At 39.2% G+C, this 10000-nt stretch overlaps 2 protein-coding genes across 4 annotated transcripts in view; both read right to left on the reverse strand.

The window, feature by feature from the left end:
• Positions 1-363, reverse strand: part of LOC137968023 (plexin domain-containing protein 2-like) — a 21235-nt gene extending 20872 nt beyond the window's left edge. The window contains exon 1 of one of the 2 annotated variants that reach the window (XM_068814637.1): positions 238-363. In XM_068814637.1, the coding sequence (XP_068670738.1) occupies positions 238-259 (22 nt within the window). In that variant the 5' untranslated portion in view covers positions 260-363. Of the gene's footprint in view, positions 1-79; positions 190-237 lie in introns of those variants that run through there. The other variant, XM_068814638.1, reaches the window with a different exon arrangement.
• Positions 364-4060: 3697 nt separating this feature from the next.
• Positions 4061-10000, reverse strand: part of LOC137968020 (plexin domain-containing protein 2-like) — a 21759-nt gene continuing 15819 nt past the window's right edge. For both annotated transcript variants that reach the window (XM_068814632.1, XM_068814633.1), the window contains exons 12-13: positions 6977-7249; positions 4061-6502 (exon numbers count right to left, since the gene is read on the reverse strand). In XM_068814632.1, the coding sequence (XP_068670733.1) occupies positions 6404-6502; positions 6977-7249 (372 nt within the window). In that variant the 3' untranslated portion in view covers positions 4061-6403. The remainder of the gene's footprint in view (positions 6503-6976; positions 7250-10000) is intronic.

Here is a 10000-nt window from a genome sequence, read left to right on the forward strand (position 1 = left end):
TACCATGAATAAATTTGCGTCCAAATTTATAGTCAGTATCGTAAAGATCGCCTCAGAATAATTATAGCTGCATGCATACCGTAGTTGGCTTCAAATACATGACATTGAATGTTTGCACATCGGAAATGCTCTTGTTCTTGCGGTCATTTCAAAAGTATCATTGAATTGAAGTTTCTGGCAAATGAAAAGTTTTGGGGGTAACAAAAGAGGTAGACTTGTTCTAAAAATAACGCTTACCGCGAAGCACTAGAAAGTACATGTATTGAAAAGTTCCTGTCGCGTTGAAGTTGGTTGAAGGCCGAGACGCCTGCGAAAACAACAAGTAACCGTCCAGCGGTCGAATGAATATCAAATCATATGAGATGTTATATATGCCTCATAAATTGTACTGTGTTGTCCACCTTAGCTTTCACTGGAAACGTGAGCCTGTTGTAATAATAATAATAATAATATTTTCCGAATGGTCTGGATAGCACAAGTGTTACTAATATTTTAAAAAATACAACCGCACTTAAGTGTGGTTGTATTTTTTAAAATAATAATAATAATAATAATAATAATAATAATAATAATAATAATTTATAATAATAATAATTTTATTAAACCCTTCTCAAATTAAATACAAGACGCCTCCAAAGGCGTATCCGTGGAATGCGCAAACAGTTAACACAAATTGTCCACTTACAGTGAACTTCAAGTACAGGTAAACTTCGGAAAATGGCGAGAGATTACCAGAAAGATACATCTGTAATATAACTTGAAGTTGTCTGTTGTAAAAACTCATTATTAATGTTACTAAATTTGCAAATGCAAACAAGGAAGCCCTATTAGCGGGTTCTCGGGATACGGGATCTTTCATCTTTTAATTTTTTGGAATGAGACTTTAGTTAAATCCTACAGTTTTACTTCCTTCCTTAACTCCGTTCATCCAAAAATTACAAGATCAGCCTTAAATCATCCGAAAAACTTATTACAGATCACAGTTCAACAACTTATCATCCTGGGCCAGTTGTTCAAAAGCCGATTAATGCTAATCTCAGGTTAAAAATGAACAAACGAGTTTTATTCTCTACTCCCAAATGCTGTTCAAGGCTGATATTCCGTGAAACTTTACATTAGAAGAAGTCAATAAGCAAAGGAAACTTTCACCAAAAAGTTGAAACATGAAACAAAAGTTTACGCTAATCCTGGATTACGGTAATCGGCTTTCGAACGACCGGGCCATGTATTCGAATTCCGGTTCCGTAATCCTGGTTTAGTTTCTTGCAAACTGTTTAAATCTGCCGTGGCGAAGACAAGAAGAAAACATGCTTACTCTATTTCTCACAATGCTCAAAAATGTAAAATTCCGTAACTGCGCGTTCTATAGTCCAGTCCAAAGTTCTAATTTTACAATTCCATAATCTTGATTTCAGTATTAGAGTAACTTGGTACCAAACGTTTCACAAAAACTTGAAATCTCGTCAAGAAAAAAGGTTAAATCCAGTAGTCCAGTCTGGGTTGAAATCGCCAAAAACTCTTTCAATTATCGATTCAAAACTCAACAAAAGCTACAAGTAGTAAATAGTTCTCGCAAACTACAAAAGTTCGTCATGATTCTACACTCGAGCTGAACAAAAAACTATCAAACACGAAAACAAAAAACCCTAGTGATCGCTTCTCGAGAAAACACTGTCTAGTTACTGCACTACCACACGTACGCAATGCGCTCCTACTTTAAAAATATCCCGTACCTCCTCAGTTCCCCCCCTCCCCCCAGCTAAAAATCCCATATCCCCACAATTTTTTTACCTGAGTTTTCCCATGTCCTGATCGCTTTTCGGCCTTTTGGCTAAAATTAGTTTCTCGGCCAATGGCTACGGTCAAGTACCCATGTACTACGTACGGTACTTTTATCAGTGCCGTAAGGGGCAAGCACAGAACAGTTTCAGTTGTTTAAGACAAACAACCGAAACTGTTCTGGCACAGAGGGTAGGGAAATGTCCGTGGTTCACCAGCGAGGATGTTGAAGATTCGGTCTGATCGACACAGAAATAACAACCGCTTTGAGCTTCTTTCTGCATTAGATTGAAGTTGTCCTTTCGTAATATGTGGTACACGATATTGTTTTGGTATCGTAAATCCTTACAGTGTCATGTTAGAGACATGTGGTTCAGTAAAGTACTTAACCCAGAACGATGGAAGAAACTAAAAGCAAATCGAGAAACATTTAGCTTCAAGGCCGACAAGTTGATCATTTACAACTTCTTTTTCATCGTAACCTTCAGCGTGTACTTTAAGCTTCTGACAGCTTTCTAAGACCAATTTGCATTGAAGTTAACCCCCTTTCCGGCGGGGTTAGTAACTGGATGGGAGACGTCAAAAGATGCAACTTGCTGTCAGGAACATACGACCAAAAATTCTATTTTAATGCCCAAAAATGCGAACAAAGCAAGTCACAAATTTTGTTAGCCTGCCTTACATGTATGCAAAACAAATATTGACGCAAAAGTAAATAAATATTGATATTTAGTTTTTAAGGAGAGGAGAAGGAACTTTTAGGAAGTGTCGATCGAGAATAAGACAATTTGCGAGATGAAGACATCATAAATTTTGTGCCACGAATATAATACAAGTTACCATCAGCGAAAAACATTTCGGGAGACTTTTCTACGTTCAATCTGAGTTCAATTTTACTATCGTACTTTTGGTCGTACAAGTAAAATCACAAAATCGAAAGTGACATCGATTTTAGCGGCCGCCTGAGATCAAGTTACCTTGCGTGTTTAATACTGACAACTCACGAAACAAAGGATGCATCTGTGACAAAATGACGGCAAGACACCGGGTTTTTGTTAGTTTACTTTTTTTCTTTCAAGTTTTAATAAAGTTCGACAAGATACATGTACGAATCTCAATCGTTAATGTTAGCCCAGGTGTCAGCTGAAGTTAAGCTCCTCCGAATGGGGTTAGTAATTGGATGGGGGACCACTCCGAAGTCCCCGTGACGGACACCAGTAATTCGTTTTTTTTTTTTTTAAACTTGATTTCATTTTTTATTTTGTTTGGCCGTTGAAAGCTATTTTCTTATTTTCTTTCTACGTCAAAACGGCTGAACAAACCGGTTCCCAAGAAGTATTGGAGTATTCGTGCTATGCAAAATACTTCTAATGAAGTATTCGTTTTGTGCAAAATACCGTAATGTTCACAGCGGAACACACAAGTATAAGTACGAAGCAAGATCTCGAAATAGCGTAAAAAATTCTTTTTACCCTTAAAGCTTGTCTTTCTCAAAGAAAAAACATCTGTCCACTTTATCGAATATTTTAATACTGTGTCAATCATGGCCGGCGGAAAGATTTCACAGAAAATAATTGCTTTCCTCTTTGCAACAGAACTGTGTCGCGATGGCCGAGTGGTCTAACGCGCGCACATGATCGCGAAGCGAAGAGATAGTTAGTATATGGTTTCTAATTGGGGCAGGGATATACTGAAGTGTATAAAGGTACATTCACCCGATTGGACCTTAATTCAATATCCGTGGGGTATACACATTTGGGAATCGAAGCTGGGCCACATTGTGCTCTCATCACCAATGCCGCCATTCCTGCTCAACCTAATGTAACTCATAAACGTTTGGCAATCTGTTAAGTCACAGAAGAAAAATGATTCTGATCAAATTGATAAGCCTGCGCATGTTGCTTGTGTATGACCAGAACGCGCGTAATGCTCGAGTTGTCGTCAAACGGCTAAATTTCGCTTCCTGGGACACCGGCCTCAGTTGGAGAGGCCATGTTGAAATTACAAGTCCTTCCAAGACCGCGCCCTTTCTTATTTTTGGCAAAAAAAGGGGAAAGGATGGGAATCACTGAAACAATCTTCTGTTAGCTGTTGCCTTTCGTTAGTCTATTGCTGTTTGCCCTCTAGATATCGTGATTTTACTGACAAGTTACAACACGTTAAATGCAATTTTTGACAATGAAAAAAACCAGGGGCCCATGGGTCATGTCATTTCTGAAAAAACTTACAGTAGGAACCTGCAAACCGTATGCAAGCTTGGAAATTCAACATACATGAGATATCAGTTCTCGTATACACTCGCTTTATTGCAAACAACTTTTAAGTTTATATATTCACTTCTGTTACTCAGCTGGATCGGCTCTTTATTTATTCTGAGTAACTTTTACCTTGTAATGATTTGTTTTTAAAAAGTTGCGAGACGCAAACACCTGAAAAAAAATCCATGAGGTTTCGACGTTATCGTCACGTCCGTAAGTCAGAAAATGATAAAAAACTATGACTTCCTTTCACGTTTTTAAAGAGTGTCTCTTTGAAAGGTTCTCTAAACAAACAAAAAAAGGTAACAAAGTTCTTTCGTTTTATACACCCTAAACAATTTATTGCAAAAATTTTAGTTGGGGCATAACGGTAATATAGGGGTGGAGCAATGGCATGCTATTTTCCAAATACATTTATCATCCTGACTGTGTTGCACTCATCAAGTTTTTTCAAACCGCAAAGCAAAGGTTCAACATCAAAAATCAATGTTTGATTTGATTTGATTTCTACATTCCGTGTCCCCAATTAGTGCTTCAGCGCTGGAAGACTTGACACTAAAATAAACTGTGCATTATTATTACTGCCAGGGTCTTCAAAAGAGGTTAAGAAATGGGAAAATTGGTCACATTTTATAACGGCTTTCAATTGAGTGTCGAAAGTAATTTGCGAATTGCTTTGGGTCATGATTACTTCACTCAGTGATTGGTTCAAATTTCTCGCGCCACTTTTTAAACCAATCAGAAGTGAAACCAAAACTCATCGTGGCTCGCGCGTGCACATTTTCCCGCGCTTTGTGTCGGCCAGGCGTAATTACTCCCAGTTTTGATTGGTTTACCGGATTGTCTCCATCCTTTTTGATTGGCCAAAGTAATTACTTTCGTTTTGGTTTTACGACACTCGATTGAAACTCGCTCTACAGCAATTAATTTTATGATGTTGCCTTCTGAACAGAACCAATATTGCTTGGTACAATTTCTGCATGGTAAATTCCTATTTCATGCAACTTTCAAGCAAAATTCCCGAAATATTTGGTGAAAAAAGAAGATGTCCTACACACCAACAAAATGGGCTTCATTTTTCGATACATCCTGAAAAATATTATAAGCTTTTTATACCAAACTTATATTTTTCTTCAACAAAAAAAATGTGGAAATCCATCTTAAAAAATCCACATTTCATAAAACAGTGCATATCAAACGAAGCAAAAAAAGCCCTTGAATATTATGTACCTTAAGGCTCTGTCCAACCCTAGATATAAAACGTCGTACAACATCATATGACTCTTGCTAAAAATTATGAATTCATTTTTTCTGGTGAAAAATACGAAATTATTCTATTTCAAGGCATCCTACAAAAGTACACTTTCTATACCGACAAAATTACAGTAGTCCTAAAACTTTGATCTTCTCATCACAATATGAAAAAAAAGGGGGAAATTTTGGCAGTACAGACTGATAAAATAACTCCATTGTGATCAGAGTGGCATCCAGGCCTGGGTTGCTCGAAGCATGGTTAGCGCTAACCAGCGTTAAATGCCATGGAAACCTATAGACCTTATTCATAAATGGAGGTCAATTTATAATTCTTTTGTCGAAGTGCAAATTAGCCTACCAAGCCTCGATACCCTACAGTGTTTTGAAAAGAATTCTTGCTCTAAAATGAGGCTTGGTAGGCTAATTTGCACCTGGACAAAAGAATTATAAATGTGACCGCCATTTATGAATAAGGTCTATAGGTTTTGATACCTCTTAACCAACGGTTAGCCGCTAACCAGGCTTCGAGCAACCGGCCACAGGTATTCAACTTGAATATAATAAGTTGTCGGGCCGATCACATCATCCAATGGCCGTCAGCTGCATCAATCAGAGCTTGAAGAAAATTTGTGTTGTTGGCACTTAATGGGAGAAACAAGTACGTGAAGATAACATCAGCTTTTGGAATTGATCTTGCTGCAGATTGGCTGAGAAGATGGTGTCATCATAGAGCCGTTTCATTACCGATATTTTGATTTCTACATGCTGAAAAATATCGATAAATTGAGACTTGCTTGCTCGAAAGTGCTTTCTCGCACCTACAGTAGCACTGCCTGCCTATGTCTGGTTTGCAATATACTGGCACACATGACTGTCTTCGTCTGTTGTGGTTGGCCCAAATAATTATTCAAGATGTTTAAGTCTTGGGGCACTCAATGGAGTACAGAAAACTATAAACTGTTCGTAAAAGAAGTAAGCGCGAGACACAAATTCCTTCATTTCCCAAGATATGGTATGAATTACCAGCGAGAAATTTGACAGCAAGGTTAAAAACTTCAAGGTGAGTTTGTGTGTTTGGTGCAAAAATTCCACGCTCTTTGGAAATCCCCACTTCACAACACTTCGGCTTTGATATCGGACGGTGCTACATCACCAGCTTTTCCAACGCCAACAGGACTACGTTTGAACAACTCTCTTGGACGTCGAGAAATCTGAAATGACAGGTTATCATTTTTCCATTTAGTCATTCCCCCTCCTGTTTCTGATGACAACTGACAATAACCGGAAATGGATGAAGGAGATCAGCTCTAAAACGATCATTGGAAAAAACTAGCTATTTAATGTAAAATGTTTTTCCCTGGAGCTTTCTGCCCTTTGAATATACACCTGGCAAGTAAAAAAGGAATTTCAATTCACAAGTTCCAGGAGCCCAGAGCGAACCAGCAAGTCACTTTCCTAGAAGTGGGTCATGTTAGAAAGTTAGTGACCGTAAACCAGCTAGAACAAAATATTTGGCTGTCTGCCACAACAGCTTAACATTCTCATTGATCAATTAATGATTGATAAATACAAGACCGATTCAATTTTCGCACCAACATCTAATTCAATTACATTAAAGACTTTTGAATATTACATCCTTACGTCCATACCAGTCTACGACGGTGACCCTAACTTATTTCACTTACGTCAATGAGAAAAAGTCCAGATTTGGAGGTAGGGTAGCGATAAGCACAGAAACACCATGCAACAACACTGATCACCAACACTAGCACAATAAAGATGGCAACAACAGCCTCAGCCCCAATGCCCTTGTCCTCGGATTGCTGGTGTTTTACGGCTGCTATTGTGCCCGGTAATGCTGTTGTTGCTGTCGTAGTACTGCTGCTTTCAATGTTGTTTCTGGTTTGGGTAAATGCTGTCGTTGTTGGTCTGCCTGCAACACACCTCTCGTCCGATATCTGAAATTCACGTAATATAAAAGAGTTTTTCTAACATAACGGTACGGTTGAATCTACCTGACTAGCCAGCAAAGGTCTATCCTTTCAACCACTTTGTAGGGAGCACATGAGAAGGCCACAAGGCCGCTGTGGGAATGGGCTGGAGGTAACACTACCCCATTTATTTCCTCTTGGGACTTTGCTGCTCATTTTTGGGGATTTGCGTCTGTTTAGTAATAATGTAGATCACAGATTACGTCGAAATGTCGTAAGAACAAAAAAAAGATGTTCTCACCAATTTTAACGTCTTCTTATGTAATCTATTACTGAACAGAGGTACCGCAAGAAGGAATCTATTTGTTTTATAAAAAAAATTAAAAGTTCTTTTATGGTGACGTCAGCTATGCATCTGTCCTCTTGTAGATCATAGGTGCGAACCAATCGAGATTTAAATATAGTTAAATGAAATTTAACATAGTTTACGACCGGGAGCTAGTCTGGTCAGTAGCGTTTTTGCAGGCATTTGTTAGCGTTTAATGCGTTCTGTAGCGTTTGCAGCAGTCTTAAGGTTGTGGGAGCCCCTGGGCTGACATTGTCCAGCGGTATTCCTTGTTAGTGCATGCGTTGTTGTCCCATGTGTTTGCAACGTGTTTGTTGCTCTGTTGGCGTGGCGTTGAGTCGAATTAGTAGTTTAGTGGTTCTCGGCGTTCCCTCCCTATCCCCCTCCCACTCTTTATTCTTTTTTTATATTTTATTTATTTATTTTTATTTTTATTTTTTCTTTCCACTGAGCTATCTGGCTCAAGTGTGACAGGTGCCTGAGGAGGGCCTGGCGCCGGGGGCTCGTGGCTTGGTTGCGGGTTGGGCAGGCCAGTCGGGTGTTCTAGCGCCTTGGGGATGTGACTTCGGTTGCAGCCCCCAGGCTTCTTGGGCACCTACCCTCCACTGGCGACTTGGGCGTTAATTGACCTATTATATAATTTGCATCATTGTGTCTACGCGAAACGACAGTGGCAGGTTGTTGCTTGTCACAGACCACTTACTTTTATAAGTAAGTAGCGACGACCTCCACATTCCTTTGTATTTATGTTAATTAGACCTACTGCCCTCTTTTGGAAACAAAAATTCTTGTAAAATTTGTTCGTCATAGCGAGGATAGAAGGGCCTATTAGCATTAAAACAAAAGAATATGTTATTTGGCCGCAATTATGAAAGAGGTCTATAAGAGCAATTGGGCCGGCCCCCTCCCATATTCTCTTATTCTAGCTGGCCTTTCTTGTTTTGAAAAGCTGCTCAATATCTGCAGCTAGAGCGAGTCTCAATAGAGTGTTGTAAAACCAAAACCAAAGCAACTATTTTGACCAATCAAAAAGAACGGAGACAATCCAGCAAACCAATCAAAACTCGAAGTAATTACACGTAGCCGACACTAAAGCGCGGGAAAATGTGCACGCACGAGCCACGATTGGGTTTGGTTTCACTACTGATTGGTTGAAAAAATGGTGCGAGAACTTTGAACCAATCCTTGAGTAAAGTAAAGCAAAACCAATGCAATTCACTAATTGCTTTCGACATTCAATTGAAAACCGCTCTAACGGGCAAAATCTGAGTTAAAAGCAAATAAGTATCATGGACTTTTGGCATGCAAATGGCAATTTCTGCCTGACGTTTACATGTGTCCAGAAAATTCGAGTAATCAGATGCACGTGGATTTCAATAAGCGTCACAAAGTGTCCCTTTGTCCTTTTCCCCAACTTCAACATTACTCGTGTCACGGAAAACAGAAAAATCAACGTCACAAAGCGTCCTCCAAATGCTACTCCTCAAGTGAAGATAAACTGCTGTATTTACCCTGATCTAAAAATAACGCTAACCTTTACCATTTATAACCTCACTGTTAGAAATAGGTAGGAAATGCTTCTGAAGACTTAAAGGTATATACTTTGTGTTGGATAGAGCGGTTTTCAATTGCATTACTTAACTCAGTGATTAGTTCAAAGTTCTCGCGCCACTTTTTCAACCAATCAGAAGTGAAACCAAAACCAATCGTGGCTCGCGCGTGCTCATTGTTTCCATTAAACTCTGCCAAAAAAAAACTATTGTATATACGTGCTCGTATATGCTGATGTCCGATCTCACCCATAAATTACTTACTTGTAAAGCGCATTTGAATATGCATGTTAATAGAAAATGCGCTATATAAATTCATTACCATTACCATTACCATTTTCCCGCGCTTTGTGTCGGCTACGTGTAATTACTTCGAGTTTTGATTGGTCTACTGGATTGTCTCCGTCCTTTTTGATTGGCCAAAGTAATTACTTTGGTTTTGGTTTTACGACACTCATTTGAAAAACGCTCTATCAAAATTGGGCTTGCATCTTATTACTGGACATAATTATCTGGACGTTTCCTGTATGCCGTCACGCATTCCTTCCCCACCAACATATGCTGAAACGAAAAACCACCTCAGTTCGTTGATTACGGACCAATCGGAGGCCGTTTTCCAGTTTTGGGTAAACTCGTGTTTTGTATGGCATTCTTTCGCGGCATGTGATTGGCTATACACAACACAATTAGTCAGTGCTGTTTGGTCTCTTTAAACAGTGGGCAAACGGCCGTTGAACGGAAGTGATTTTTCGTTTCAGCAGACCTTAGTAGGGGAGGAACGCGTGACGAAGCCCTAAGATTGTCTGTATGGGAGGCTAAGACAGTCGTGACAATTCAGGCGTTCAGATAACGTTGAAAGGCAGGGTGTTAACAAGGAATTCC

This window comes from Montipora foliosa, chromosome 8 (genome assembly GCF_036669935.1).
Source record: "Montipora foliosa isolate CH-2021 chromosome 8, ASM3666993v2, whole genome shotgun sequence".
In the NCBI taxonomy this organism is placed as follows: Eukaryota; Metazoa; Cnidaria; class Anthozoa; order Scleractinia; family Acroporidae; genus Montipora; species Montipora foliosa.